Source organism: Phaenicophaeus curvirostris, chromosome 4 (assembly GCF_032191515.1).
Source record: "Phaenicophaeus curvirostris isolate KB17595 chromosome 4, BPBGC_Pcur_1.0, whole genome shotgun sequence".
Lineage (NCBI taxonomy): Eukaryota > Metazoa > Chordata > Aves > Cuculiformes > Cuculidae > Phaenicophaeus > Phaenicophaeus curvirostris.
This window is the reverse complement of record NC_091395.1, coordinates 37785670-37801449: the sequence shown is the minus strand read 5'-3', so window position 1 is coordinate 37801449 and position 15780 is coordinate 37785670. Positions and strand designations below refer to the sequence as shown.

General features: G+C 41.1%; 1 protein-coding gene across 1 annotated transcript in view; it reads left to right on the top strand.

The window, feature by feature from the left end:
• Positions 1 to 335: 335 nt before the first annotated feature.
• Positions 336 to 15780, top strand: part of CPE (carboxypeptidase E) — a 60411-nt gene continuing 44966 nt past the window's right edge. The window contains exon 1 of the mRNA XM_069855799.1: positions 336 to 628. Within this exon, the coding sequence (XP_069711900.1) occupies positions 355 to 628 (274 nt within the window). The 5' untranslated portion in view covers positions 336 to 354. The remainder of the gene's footprint in view (positions 629 to 15780) is intronic.

The following is a 15780-nucleotide window of genomic DNA, read 5'->3' as shown; positions in this document are numbered from 1 at the left end:
TTCTATGATTCTATTCGAATTTCTCACGGAGCACTGTGTTTACTTGGGGTTTTGCCAGTGGGTTAGCCCGGTGGGGCTGCACGAACACCGCGCAGAACACAAGTATTTCACCAAATACACTAACAAAATCGATGCAGACAGCGCGCCGCGGGATCCCTCCAACGCTTTTCTCCACGCGGACACGGAGATGAGTCGATAAAACCCGCGTTAGCGGCTCCTCCCGCCGCGGCCCGCGGACACGGGCGGGGCCGCCGCTCCCTCCCTCCCTCCCCACCGCCTCCGCCCGCCCCCCGCTCCTTCCCTCCCTCCCTCCCTCTGTCCCCGCGGGGCCGGCGGCAGCTGCGGGCGGGCGGGATGGCGGTGCGGGTGCTGCTGGCGCTCTGCGGGGTGCTCGCTGCCTGCCGGGCGGCGGGGGCAGGGCCGGGGGTCGCCAGCCGGCGGCGGCGGCTGAGCGCCGAGGAGGGCATCTCCTTCGAGTACCACCGCTACGCCGAGCTGCGGGAGGCGCTGGTGGCCGTGTGGCTGCAGTGCCCCGCCATCAGCAGGATCTACACCGTGGGGCGAAGCGTCGAAGGGCGAGAGCTCCTGGTCATCGAGGTCTCCGACCGCCCCGGCGAGCACGAGCCCGGTGAGGGGGGCGGCGGGGCCGCGCCTGGCGCAGGTGGCGGCGGGGAGCGGGGGTGCTGCCGGGGGGGCTGCGCGAAGCGGCTTCGCGGCTCTGTCGCGGTGGGATTTAGCGCCCTGTTACAAGAGAAACGCCCTAAAATCGCTCTCAAATATCAGAGGATGCAGCAGCGGTCGGGAGTGAGCGCGCTCCCAGCTGCTGCCCAGGGATGCCCCCGGTGCTGATGTGCCGAGGGGGAAGGCGCTGGCCTCCCCCTTGCCTGGCACCAACGTAACTGCTGAGGAAAAAGCATTAAGTGTGGAAGTGCCTGTGGGAACTGGGTGACATGGCCAGGCTGCCTGCAGAAACGGGTCCCTGTAGCACGATGCCGGGGTTTGTACAGATCATAGAATCATAGAATAACCAGGTTGGAAGAGACCCACCGGATCATCGAGTCCAACCATTCCTATCAAACACTAAGCCATGCCCCTTAGCGCCTCGTCCATCCGTCCCTTAAACAGCTCCAGGGAAGGTGATTCAGCCACCTCAGGGTATGTGGTTATGCGTACCTGGGACTTGAGACATTTGTTATAAAAAAAAATGTGATTGATGCTGTGCGTTTGTTACGTGCCTACGAGTGTCCATTCTTCATCATTTCCAATTTCAGAATTTATAGTGTCTTTTCTGTCTGTATGTGAAAAGGCTTAATCTTGAAAGCTGCCCAATAGCCGAGGCCCAACCATAAGCTGCCTGCATCCGTGTCTTCCCGTTTCCACGGGTAGGTAACAGAACAGGCCTGGAGGTCTGTGATTTTTAGCTGGAGGTGTGGATTCTGTGGAGGATTTGGTGTTTACAATTAGTGCTTAATGTTCCGATTTATGACCTGAATCTAACCTTGCTTTGCATCCTCTAGAGACTTACATTTTTACTGCCCGCACTCGGGCTACTGATGAAATGGAGAGAGTAGGGATATTGAACATAATGAAGACAGAAGAGAAAGGCAGGATAGCAAAGCATTGTCTTGAAATGAAAAATGTAGGAATTGCAGTGAAATTTGAAAAATTTGGTTGATATGAGGGCTGGTCCTTAAGATAAGAACTAATCTATCACCACTATGTAATTTGTATGCTAGAATGATAAACAGTTATTACTGTGATATTGTGTTACCGTTAGGGGACAGTCGCTACAGCTTGTTTCTTTGGTGCTTCTGTTAAGCCAGGTGAAACAGGGAGAAAAAGAACACTGTGCAGTCTGAGGTGGGGCTGTGACTCTTCCTAGAGGCATAATGCTTCTGTTGGTCTCAGTGATGTGAGAAAGGGGTTGTCATTGAGCCTAAGCCAAAGAGAATCCAACTTCTATAGCAGTGAGTGACAACAGACCTCAGAAAAGAAAAAATACCTATGGATTGCATCCACGTATAAGCTACAGTGAATATCTGCATTTACTAGAACGTGCTCGGTCCCTCACAAAGAGAGCCCTATGGATGAAAATGCCACATGTTGTAATGCCCAAATCACATGTCGGAGAATGTGATGAGTCCTAGCAATCTTTAGTGGTGGATGCTGAAAATGCTGTTTTTTACAGAGGCGTAACCAGTGTTTGAACCAGAGCAAATTCGTTGTTTTATTTAAATCCTGTTTCATTCTGTGAGGTACTGAGCATTTCTCGAAAAAGCAGAGTGCTGCTGCAGCTTTTGCTGTCTGCAGTGGCACATGAATGTAGTTCAGGGTCTTTTTAGGAAGGGCAGTTATCCAGACTCCATGCTGGTTAAGGCTGTGCTTCTTGGAAATAATTGTAAAGACACCGATAACATCCGTGCTTCTCTGTTACATAGCCTAAGCACCTATATAGTATGCTAATGGTTGCCTTAAGGGTGTTCTCTTCTTAATAATGTGCACTTTCTTCTACTGTGTAGTAAAAGGTAGCACTACTTGCTTTTCTGTGTGAGCTTTTTTAAGTTGTGTAGTGAAAGAAGTGGAGCCTTGTACTGGCCTTGGCAGAAAATATTAGAGTGATTCTGCAGCTTCTACCTGAAGGATCCTTGATCACTCTGGGCATCCACGCTAGATTCCCGAGGTGGCAATAAGAGAAAGGGTATTTTGTGTGATTAAGGCTTGCAGGATCAAGAGCTGATTTATAATCATCTATTACCATAAACATGGTAGAGAGATTCACACACACACACATACATATAGATTTTTTTTTCTGTTTTTAAAACAGGCTAAGAAGTTGTTATTCCTTAATATAACTTGTTTCTATGAGATGTCTTGAGTGTCATAGGGTTTATTATAAAATATACGTAAGTATAAACAAAAATGTGCTGTGGTCCATAGGTTTATGGTCTATAGAGAGTTCATACTTCTAGAAGCCTAGTAAGTATGCAGGGACGGTACCTGAATTATCTAGTGAGCCATTGTGAAAAAAAATGTTTCTGTTTGCTTAGTGAGCAATAAAGACCCCTTGTACTAAGTAAAGAGGCTTTGTACTGAGTAAATCATATACAGCACATACATGCATACATTGCATAAATACATATTTTGTGGCCGTGCAGTGTTGTGTGAATGCATTTGATCATATGTAAGCAATGTAATCAACTTTAATTTGAGAATATCAGGTATTTTTGAAAATGTAATGTGTGTGCAGTATTTGAAAAAAAATGCATGAGAGAAATAGGAAAATTTTAGAAACATGTTTTAGACTTTCACAGCAATTGGAAGAAATCTCTAGTGAATTAAACAACTGAAACAAATCATTAAGGCCATATACATTATGAGGATTTGTTTTTAAAGTCCTAATTTTGCACTGGAAACCACAGTGACACTGTACGAGCCAGTCTGGTTTCTTGTATAAGCATTGAAGTGTGTTGGTGAATCTTGGAAACTGGGATTAGCCACTTGGAGCAGGGCCTTCCCTGAGCTCTTCCAGGGACGTGCTGAATGCCAGAAGTGTGAAAAATGCCTAAAATTTCTGATCCTGCATTAAATACTCAAAGAATGTGCTGCTTTCTATTAAAAAAAATGAACACCACATCACCTGTGTTTCCCTTCTGGTTCATGCCAGAGTTTGCTTATGGTGTTTTGCAATTTTTTTTTTTTTTTTTTTTTTCATGGCAGCAGTTTCTTTAGGCTGATGCTGCACTTGTATGGCAGATTAGAGCCTGCAACCACTTTTGGAAAAGAAGCCCTTGAATAAGAAGCAAAGCTCAGGGATGAAGATATTGGGACTTTGATGAACAGTTTTGTACTGAGACTGCTGTTCCCTGGAGATAACCTCACTTTGAATCAGTGGTTACTAGAAGGTTAAGGCAGTAGAGGACTTGAATAAGACTATATCGGTGGTTAAATGGAGAAGGTGGTGTATGAACCTGGACTGGAAGTGATCAAAATGTTTTGGAATGGCTTTGATTATGTGAGAAAATACAATATTTTTCTTCACGCTTGCCAAAAATTGGCAAAGTTGACAGAAGGTGGCAGGTTGCAAGGTGAGATAAAGTGAGGAGAAAGGTTCAGGGAACTTGATGATGCACCAAGGGAAAACAAAAGACAGTTGACAGTAAAGCACAGATAATTTCTTGGATAAAGGAAATAATATTTTGTCTTAATTCAGGTGCAGGAGAATATTGACTACCCCCGAGAGAGGATATAGACTCTTGCTTTGGATATTTGATGTTCTGTTGAACAAACACCTAATGGATGAAGATCTCTTGAGGCTTTTTTTATTGCTATAACTAAGCTCATTTGGGGCCTAAGTTTGTATCCTTTAGTAGCAATCAAATATATTTAGAATTGATTAATGCCAAAAGCAGTTGCTCCACCGTTCAGCCACTTTTTTAGGCATGCTGCCACTTATGACTCATTTGTACCATCGATTTTGGTGGTGCAAGATCAGTCCCATCCACTTCACTTCCAATGTGAAAATGAAACATTTTGACCCTTTCAAGATTTCTGGGTTGGTTTTTTTTTCTTATATGAAAAAAATGCAGATAAAAGTTTCTCTCAACTCTTTCTTTTTTTTATTAATTGCTAAATTTTTTATAGTGGTTATTTTTCAGTGTTTAGCTTTGTGAAGAAATCCTCAAGTAAGGCTTATTGACTGGTTACATGTGTTACAGATACAGGCTCTGAAAATTACTTTGGCATCAAACAGAGGGGATAGAGAAGAGATAAAAGTACAGATTTTGTTACAACAAAATGATCTGCAAATTTGTGATATTTTAATAAAATTGTTAATGCTAGATAAAAGTATACAGAAATCCTGAAAATATCAGAATAATAACATTCTGGAAAAAAAAATTGTGTTTTTTCAAAGCAGCATTTATTTAGAAGGTTTTTTTCAGTGTTAATGAACTTACTGTTGATCCTTCTCCCCCAAGCATCTTTAAAAATACTTCCAGTAGAAGGAAAAGGTTTATTTGTAGTTGAGTGAGACATATAATTTTCTAGAAAATGACATACTTTGGACTTTTCAGTTTCAAACAGCGAAAAATGGTTGTGAGGCAAGAGCACGCACCATGCATGAGGTGGTCAGCAGAGTTGTGACTCGGAGCATTTGCAGGACCCTGTGTGTGTGACTTCAGTTGATTTTATGAGGTGCAACTCAGCTACATTAATCCTTGGACCTGTCACTTTATCAAAACCCCATATGGCACGGTGAGGAAATGGGTTGGGTGGGTCAGTGCTGGCACTGAGCCTACAGCTGCTGATCTTCCCAGATTGTGACTTCTGTATTCACCTCCCCCAAAGTGGCCCAACCTTGGGCTCTCAGTTTCTCGCACTCCAGCCCTGCAGTGCTGGAACTGGGTTCTCCTGCAAAAGCGTAATTAAAGGGTAGCTAAAACAGAAGTGGAAAATCATGCCTCTGCTGTATATTAATGAATGGGGAAATCAAAGACCTGTCTACTAAGACAGTAACCATACCTAGGGACAGGACAAGAGGGAATGGCCTCAAGCTCTGCCAGGGGAGGTTTAGGCTGGACATTAGGAAAAAATTTTTCACAGAAAGGGTCATTGGGCACTGGAACAGGCTGCCCAGGGAGGTGGTTGATTCACCTTCCCTGGAGGTGTTTAAGGGATAGGTGGATGAGGTGCTGAGGGACATGGTTTAGTGTTTGATAGGAATGGTTGGACTCGATCCGGTGGGTCTCTTTGAACCTGGTGATTCTGTGATTCTATGATTCTATGATTGAAGTGCTCCCTCATTCTGCTGTGGCACCAGCCATATGAGTGAGTACTGTCTGCAACAAGAAACCGTGACAAGTATACTTGACAAATTTACAGGAAATTTTTTTTTTTTGCTCATGATGTTTGTATTTCACTGTGGCACAAAAGCCCATTTTAAAGTATTTTTTAAATGATTGTAATCAAAGTGACTTTGCAGCCATTCCAGAGAACTGCAAGCAAGTGCTGCTTTTTTGAAAAGCAGCAGCAAGAAGAAAGAAACGTGTAGGAGGCTGCCATGATTTCAGCCCAGCGTGGGTAGGAATCTGCTGTGCTACCTTAGTGCTGTAGCCCAGGAGTGAGGAGACCACTCGGTGTCACTTGTGGGGCTTGTGGGCTGCCTTGCTTCGGATGGGTGAATGCAGCGCTTGGGTTGGCAGTGTGGGGTTTTAGCAGTGATGATGTTGGAAAATGTGCAGCCTGTCTCTTGGTTACGGTGATGTCATCAGATGCAGGCATTCTAATTTTATCACTTACAATTAATTCCACTTGATTTTTAAAGCTTCTTTTCCTTACACTGGAATTTGCAAATAAAAATCTTGTGAGCTCTTTGATGTGCACTGCTGATACAAATTGTATATGGCAAAAGCGTGTTCTTAAATACAGATATTATAGAGCAAACCTAGTTTTTGCATGCTTGAGGTTTAAGCAAATGTCAGTTTTTATCAATGACCACTTGTTTAGCATTCCCGTTCTGAAGGGAGGTGGGGCTGGTCCCTGGGTAAATGCCAGTGCACCAAGTTCATGGCACCCAGCTGCAGTTGCATAAAGGTAGGGGCTGCAGCTGGGTGGGTACAAGAAGAACACTTTGTATGGAGAACACAGGAGATGCTGTGCTGACTATGTTACGCTCTTAGATTTTTCATTGAGCTGTGGTTCAGCCTCTCTCCTCTCACGGCTTACATTTGCAATCCTCTTTAAAGATGAGCTGCTTTTCAGGCAGCAGAGTAACAAGAGCACCCACAATGCCAAACTGAGAGCGTGAGCAGAGCAGCTGCTAGTGTCTCTACAGGGATATATGGAATAAAATGCAGAATAAAATGTGGTTGAACCTATTATTCACATAGCCTTCTGCACTTGTTTTTTTCTTTCCTTTGTGCATCAGGGAACAGATTTTTCTTTTGCAGCTTGTGAAGATGTTCTGTCTTTCCCATCAAAAACTGCAGGGGACACACTACCAACTCACCTCTGGGAGTGTAAATCTGGGGCTGGTTGTACTTCACTCATGCTGCAGAAGACTGAAAGGCTGTAATTAACTTTCCAGCAAAATCCCTTATGGGCTTTAGTGCCAAGTAGAGTAGCCCCCCGGGAGTGTCCCAGCCAGGATTTGGCCAAGGGCAGTCTCTGGCAGGATAATTTTAATGCTGCCTGTGTTCAGAGTGGGATGTCCAATACCCTTCGCAGATTCTGTAGGCTGTACAGGTCTTGAGAGGGCTGTGTGATTTGCTAGCAATAAGGTGGCTGGCTGTATGTGCTAAGTGAGTTTCTTCAAAGCATCTGTTTTGTTTTTGAGAGCATTGAATAACTTCATATTTTTTTTAGAATGCACTTGACAGCACTTAGGTTTTTGAAAATATATTTTTCTTACTTAATAGTTTCTTTCTTAAATAAACAATATTTCTGAATACATCCCACCTTCCTATCTCAGTTTTATTGTTCAACTAAAACCAGAGGTATAGAATACCAAGAAAAAAATATGCTCACAAAACTGGAGAAAGTCAGGGGAATGTAGGCACATTTATAGATCACATTTGCAGCTAGTTGTTAATGCCATCCACGTTCCCATTGAAGTCAATGGAAATTCACAGTAAGTGTGGCTGGGCATCTGTGCTAGGCAGTCTCTGCAGTGTTTCCTAGAGATACAATAAACCTGTTTCAAATTGCTTCACTAGCTGAGATATTTAAAGAGTTCCTTTTTTGTTAGATTATTTAGAAAAGGGTTAAGAGAGGCTGTATGCTGCCTGTGAAAATGCTACAGATCCCAGCTACTGCATTTTGGAAGGTTCTCTTACTCGCTGGAATAACACAAAGGGCAACCAAACTGGAGTAAAAAGGGCTTTAATCATTGAGAATAAACTTGACTCCACAGAAGACAGTTGTTTTATTTTTCAGGCTCACAATTAGTCTAAGTATGCAGAGCGTTCAGAGTTTGTTGATCTGACCCAGGCTGGTTTTGACAATCTCACTTCTTTTGAAAGACTCTATTACTTTAATTTTTTCAAAAAGGAAGAGTTGTCATCACCTCCTACATTTGCAGAATGCCTTAACAGTTTCCAATGAAAACAGGAGGTGAGCCTGTTTTGTTGGTGGTTGGGACTAAAGGGATGTTTTAGTATGGTGACATTAACATGAACTCTAGAGAATTAATGGGAAGTATGTAAAGCACAGCAATTTCCTAAGTTTTTGTGAGACATTTTGTTAAAGGCAGTAAATTGTAATAATGTCATTTATCAAAAAATGACCTTACTATTATATTAATTCTTAGTTTGCTTTTTTTTTTTAAGGAGAAACTGTTAATTTTTCTGTATCATATCTCAAGTCCTTAAGTTACACAGAGGGTGAAAGTTGGAAGGCAAATTGTCTTGTTTCATAAACAGAAATTCTGGCTTGTAACAATGGCGTTGCTACTAAGCTCGGCCAATAAGTTAGTATTAAAAGTAATTTAAAATTAATTCTGTGTTCATTCCACCTAATTTTTTGTTTTCAAATGTGGTACATGATTTAGAAGCCTCCATGCCATAATCTCTCTTTGTGGATTAGCAGATAGACCTCTTGATTGGGCTGCAGTGCCCTCTGAAAACATCTGTTGTCTCTACTGAATATAAGAGGAGCTGACATTGGGCAAGCTTCTAACTTAGGAACGTGTGCAAGAGCTTATGGTTAAGACCTGCTGAATCCCAGCCTTCATGTGTCATCATCTAAAGTACTTTGTTGGATTGATATGCTTGCTTTGTGAAACTTTATGAACGGTATCTGATATTTTCTCAGCAGATTAATTTATGTTAAGTCTTCATACCTATTTAACTAATGTTCTTCCTTAAAAAAAAAAAGAGTCATATATTATGTCTTTTTTTGGCCTATGTTTTCTTTTTGAACAAAAGTCTCATGCATGTATTACCACTGACTCTTGCTTATTTTTTTCCCCATTGAGTTGAGAATTAAACCGGAAAGAAGTTTTGTAGCTGAGTTACATGAAAATGATGTGGAATCAAGGAAAAGTGAAAACTGCAGTGTGTACTTTAAGGATTCTGGGTCGGTTAATTAAAATAATGAGTAGAATCAAGAGCAGTGGAGTAAAGGCTGTATACTACATATCCTTCATTTTGGAGTAAACCACAAATCAAAAGCCAGAGTTCAGTGAATTCAGTGGAATTGGAATGTTTTGTTGGAAGCTTATGCTATAAGTATGCTGAGGCTAAATGAAGATGCTAAGGGATTTGTACTTAGACAGTTGGAAAAAAAAACCCAGCCTTAACAGTAAAATGGTATCAGGGTAAAGAGGTTTGATTTGCAGTTTGATGTGAATCTGAGCTCTTATGGCTGCGGTAGATCTGCGGGTGTTATCTCAGTTTTAAGGCTGAAAGCTGTTACTGTATGGGGAGAGGGCTAGGAGCTCTGCAGAGCAACCGTGCTGGAAAAGAACAGCTTAACTTGCTGAAATTTTGGAATTGGAGTTGTGCAATATTATGAAGAAGCAACCGTACGTACCATGACGTGATAGCTACCCTGTGGCACTGAAGCTGTCACTTCACTTCTTTCAGGGGCATTGATGAAGATGAGGACAGTAGACTAGAAGTGTGGTCTTAGTCCATAGTGCCCTTCGCTTTGGAGTGGAGGTTTCTTGCAGTGTCCTAACGTTGTGCTAGCTGAATTGGCACTGACCATGTCTTTATGTGACAGCAGCAGGTAACAGGGTGGTTGTCACAGGGCTGTGGGATTTGGGTCAATATGAAGGCATATTTCAGCAATGTATCTGTGTGGCTATAATGGCCAGGTGAGAGAGAATCATGAATCACAAATCTGCGGTTGACAGTTGGAAGGCATTTGTTTTTAATTAATTCTTTTTCTGAAGTGAGTGATTCATAACTATAAACTAGTAGCTGCTTCCTGGTAGTTGCTCATGTTGAATTATGAGCAAAACCTGACATCTTTGTTTACTCAGAAATTAAATTCCATGGAGCAAGCTGAGATAGTCACTCTTTGTATGGAGCTGTTCATGATGGTGCAGCATGAGCTGCCTGATTTACTAAGACAGACCCTGCTTTAGCAGCAGAGCCTGCCTACAGCGACAGCAGCCATTGTATATAGTTTTGAATACTTTTCCTTAGGTATGGATCTGCCTTAAAGCTGAGTGGAAAGAATTGTTTGATCAGGTAAGACACCTGACTGGCCAAGGTTTAATTTTTCTTGGCAAGGCCATCCTTGATAGTATACCATTCTAATGATTTGGTAGATATTTTTGGTCTCTAGTATGACCCTGACTTTGCCATATTAGCTCTCCAAACAAAGGAGAAATTATTCAGTATTTTGCTATGAGAAATACAGCCAATAGTTGAAAGATACAAAGGCAGTGAAAGGGCAGTGAGACATTTCAAAGAGCAAAACTTTTTGTGTAGTTTTCTATACCTTCACATTAGAGATGACTAGATAACATGTGTGTGAATTGCGGCATGTTTATCCTCTGAGATTTCTAGCTGCAAGATGTGTCATTTGAATGTTCTTTTATTTTCCTGTCCCTCAAAATAAAAGGAAACCCAGTGTGACTGCCCTTCTGTTACACATTGCTGTCCATCAGTGCTATGAATGGTATGTCCCTTCCACATTTGTCCTTTTTCTTATGCTAAACTGAATGTTTTGTGATTTTGACTGGCTTTGCATTTTGGCTTATTGCACAAAAGCAGAGTTCTAGAACCATAAGCAAAATTGGGATGAGTTTAAGACCTACATGTAAACTTTTTACACATGTAAAAAAATCATTACTTCAAAGGGAGCTTTATGGCTGAGGTAAGCTGACTCTCTGTGTCAGATCTTCACCTGATATAGACTAGACAGTGCTTTACTTTCTGCTCTCATCCAGCTGCAGAGCATCCACAAATAAAACCGAAGTCAGTGGGAGCTATACATCTGAATCATCTTTATAAGCAGGAGGTTTATAGAACTTAAATGTTCAAGCCAACTTGTGTGTGTGCCCTTAAGAAAGAAGGCTAAATGTGACTTTGATTCTGTAATAGCCTGCACTTAAGGAATGAGTGATCAAAGTTTATGCTTTTCTGAATGAAGCATCTTATTTCCTTTTAGTGATAGCAGTACATGGTGGGATGGAAAGAGGAAAAAAGCTGTGGTGTTGGGAGCAGGCCTATTGTGTGATTGAACTTAAAACATTGTTACTGTCGGAATTTGATTCAAAGAGAGGAAAAGTGGTTTTGTGATAAAGGAGGTCTAGCTTCTTCCCTGGGTCTGCTGCATTTTTTTTGTCTTTTCGGATAAGAACATCCTCTCCCTGTGCCTCAGGTTCTCATCTGTGTGCTTAGGTTTTCATCTTCCATGCTGCAGGTTACTGTGTGGCTATGCTGTGTACCCAGCATACAGGTGCTTGATACATGGTATATGGTTGAGGATTTGATCTACCTTAAAGATGCGGTTCCTGCCTGCTTCCTGTCAGATTTTTCCTAGTAGCAAATAACCCAAATAATTGTGTGGACTCAGCTATGCTGACAGACATATGGTGAGGAGAAGTCAAGAGTTTCTCTGTTTACCTGCTGCAGATACACAATTTTTTTTTTTGTTTAAATGTCTGCCTTGATAACAGAGGAGTATGAAAAAGGTATCATTTCTTCTGTTACTTCAGTGCTGATAGAGTCATGACAGAAGCATCTATATTTGCAAGTTTTCCATGTGTTACAGTTAGGGGAACAAATCCATAGTGGAAATGTTATAGTACAAATCTGTAGTGGAAAAGTCTATAAATAAACAGAAACGGAGGAGTATCTATACCTTGATACTCCACGGAGCAGCTGATAAAAATAAATTATGTATTGTAATGATATCTAGTACAAAATGAAAAAGTACCTGACAATAGACCCCCCCTGAATAGAGAAGTTTAAGGGCCAACAAGCTCATCTGACTTGAAAACTGAAGAATTGTCTGAAATAGATGTTGCCATGGAGACAGAGAGGATTAGCAGCCTGAGACTGATTTCATTGGTTTGCTGCTAGCACAAGTCGCTTGTTTGAGTAGCATTAATATGTTGTCTCATGCTGCTTTATATGCTGAGACCATCTGGCATTAGTGGTAGTTAAAGGTGCAGTTCTGTTATGGAAAGAGTTGGCCAACATGGTTTGATTTATGCTTTTAAGGTGAGTTACAAGATGTGAGATCTTTGAAAAGCTGCCTCATGCACTAAATGTATTCTGAAAAGCCATAGCACATACAGAGATGAGGTGGGGCTTTGGGAAGCGGCATGGGGAATTTCAGAGGCTTTTTTTTATACTCAAGCAGCGCACATTTAAAGTATTCACTGCGCAAACATGCACTTTTGCCCATCTCTTCAGGTGTCTATGCAGGGGCAATCCTGTTTCTCTTTCCAAAAATAAGCCTTTTTACTGTACAGTATGAAGGTGCTTGGAAACTGCAGCTCTACCACCTTGAAGAAGCCTGAGATCATATTGCTTATCGTATTGGGTAATAAGGAAAATGTATTGTAGACTTAAATGAACAAAATAAGGTCTAACCAAACAGAGTCCCTCTAGGTTACTTCAGAGTTCATGTTTTCAAGAAGAAATCTATTTCAATTTTCTTTTAGTTGACTATATACTATTGAAAATATATTTTGTAGAGAAGTATTTCATGAGGAAGACAGTTTGTGGAGACTAAGATAAGCCTTATCTTTGATCTATTTATAGCTGCGAATCTTCATCTACTTTCCTTAATACCACTCTGGAGTGGGAGTTATCTTCCAAAGGAGCTTATATGACAATGCTGACATTCCTCAGACACTTGTAAATTTTCACTGTTTTTTTCTTTGATAATTAGTCTCATGATAATTATTCTCAAGGCTTTTTCCTCAGATAGAGATGAGTGGTTAAAGAGTGACCAAATAATAGCCTGAAAATATTCCTATCTGAGCTTATGAGTTGAAGTGTAGAGATCTGTCTGTGGGCTGAACATTATAGGAAAAGTGTCTGGAGGGAAAACTAGCTGAAGGTGTTGTTCTCCTGGACAGGCTTAAAACCTAACTGAATTTCAAGTTAAATCTTGATAATAAATGCTACAAAAGTGTAGGAACAGAAGCATTTTTACATTCTCAGGTTACTGATGTTCTGAAGTTACTGATGGAAAGCATTCATGCTGGTGTTCTACAGCTTAATGTTTGCACACAGCTAGTGATGTGATATTCATTGGATATTGATGGTGTACAATAATAACATGAAACAAGGAGTTGGGATTTATTTCACAAATCTTTAGGTTTTAAGCTTTTATTCTAGAGCTTTGACCTTGATGCCAAAATAAATTCTTCAGGTAATTTCACTTCAGATGCAAGACCCAAGAAATACATAGCTGTTGATGTCCTACCCTCCTTTAAATGGCTTTAGAATTATTATGTTTGATGCTTAATGTTTTTACAGCTTAGTTCTGTTTTAACTCTGTCAGAATGAATATACGGCATGTGAAGAAAGCCAAATAACCTATCTGTCCAGCTCACTGCAACTCCCAGTTCCTTGTTTGCAAGTCAGTTTGCTGCCTGTTTTGTTTTTATTCTGCTGTTTTGTGTGTGTGGTTTTAATTTTTTTTAAGCTGATCCTCCGGTTCTCTCTGAGGTAAAGCTTGAGTGTCGTTTTGGAGAGCAGTTCACTCCAAGACCTGCCTTGACATGGTACAAACAGCTGCTTGCTGTTGTTTCCAGTGTTACCTTGCCATGTCTCACAGCATCACGTACATCTATCTGTTCTCACAGTGTACCCAAGGTATGCCACACACTTTCACAGTGTTGTGTTTTTAAAATCAGCCTCAGAAGCTGTGACACAGCTCTCACATGACTGCAGGCACTTTGAACTAGAAAAACCCACAAGTAATTACTTCTTAAAGACACACTGTGGGGACCATTGTGGTCTTGTCCAACCATGAGGATGGTCAGAAGGGACTTGCCCTGAGCAAACAAGGGTTTGTTTCAGTTCTCCACACACTGAAATTTGACATATCCGTATTTATAGTCTGGGAATGAACTTTCTTCCCCCCCCTCCCCAATTCCATCCGTTTCCAAGGATGCAATGCTGCATCCATTCTTGCTGCATTTCTGTAGCACTTAAATGAGCCTACTGCAGCTGATTAAATTATTCACAGATTACTTCAGTTTGAGGAAAGGTGATTGAATCAAGAAACAATAACACTGAGTTGCAAAGTCGTATGACTTGGACTGTCTGAAATAGTGGCAGCTAGGCTTTCTTGTCTGGAGTGCCCAAAGAAAATTTATTTTTAATGTGAAGTGGAATGAACATAGATGAATTTATCATGTATTTTGTGATCTATTTTACTGGTAGCCCTGAAACCTGATGGTACAGAAAAGTGCTTTTGAAATAACCAGCCTTAAATGGCTTATGACAAATTCTTCTTGCAGTATCATTACAATAGATCTAATAGAACTAATAGATATATTTTAACAATACATTTTCTATAGTCAGTGTGTTATTTTGATTAATATAATTCTTTGTTATGGGGGCCACTTAAAAAACCCCGTAGATGGAAACAACTGAATCATCAGAAGGTGGAATGTCTCCTGTACAAAGACTCAATAAAAGGCTACAGTTAAGCTCTTTCTAAGTGTAAACAGAGCTGCTATTAGATTTATGCTTCCTAAGCTTTGTCCCAGGTAAATTACACCTTTTGGGTGGCATTCCAGTGCTATTCCCATAGTCCCAGGGAAATTGCTGGATAAGGTCATTCTGGAGTGCTTAGGTATTCCTCTAAGACTTGAGAAAGACTTAGCACCCATCTCTATCTCTGGCTTGTGCTGCAGCTTTGAGAGGGTATTTGTTCTGCCTGAAGCTGGGATCCTGGAATAACAGTGGTTGCACAGCTTGTGGGAAACTGGGAGGTAATTCTTAGCCCAAACACCACAGAAAGTAGAGATACTGGTTAGTGCAGTCCAATCATTTTTGTTGTTGTTTTCTCTTTCATAGGAACTGTACGGATTAGGAAAATCTAAAACAAAAAATATGAATTTGACATGGCCGGAGGAAATGGAGTCACCTGTTGCAGGTCCTGCTTAAGGGTTCTTTAGTGTCCCCTCCAGTGACTAGTGGCGTCGTGTTCTGCTACTATTCATTTGCTAGTACTGGCTAGCAAAGAGCATGGTATCTCCAAATTCACAGTAGCAAAATTTACTTTTAAAGTATGTTTTAAGTATGTATCACAGATCTCATGCCTTTTTCCAGCATAAAGTAGATTGAGGTGGGGCATTATCTTGAACATCATTCTACTAATGAGAACTGGGAAGAGATCTGTGTTTTGCAAAGGACAGGTGAGCATCCAGACCTGAAAAACTTATAATTTGCTCATTGCTGGTGCCTGTCATCTGGGAGCACTTCCCACATTTTCTCTATTGAAATTAATTGCATGCACATTGATTTAGATAGACCTTAGCCTATTGCTGATATATAAAAAAAATAGGTTGAAACCTTTATGAGCTCTGAGTTCTAATTTAAACTCTTTATAGCCTATAAAGCCGTTAATAGTACATTATTGTTTTTGATACAGGATTCCATTTAAAACATTTTTCTCTTTCCTTTCTTCCTCTGCCTTTCATTTAATTATCTTTTTTTTCCTTTTTTTTTTTTAATCAATACAGTTGTCTTTAAAAGCGGCCTCTCAAACTAGAGCACAGGTGACATAGAGGAGAGGAAACAGAAGAGGCTAAAGGAAATGCGGTTTTGATGCAGATTCTGTAGCCTTTCAGTTTTCTCC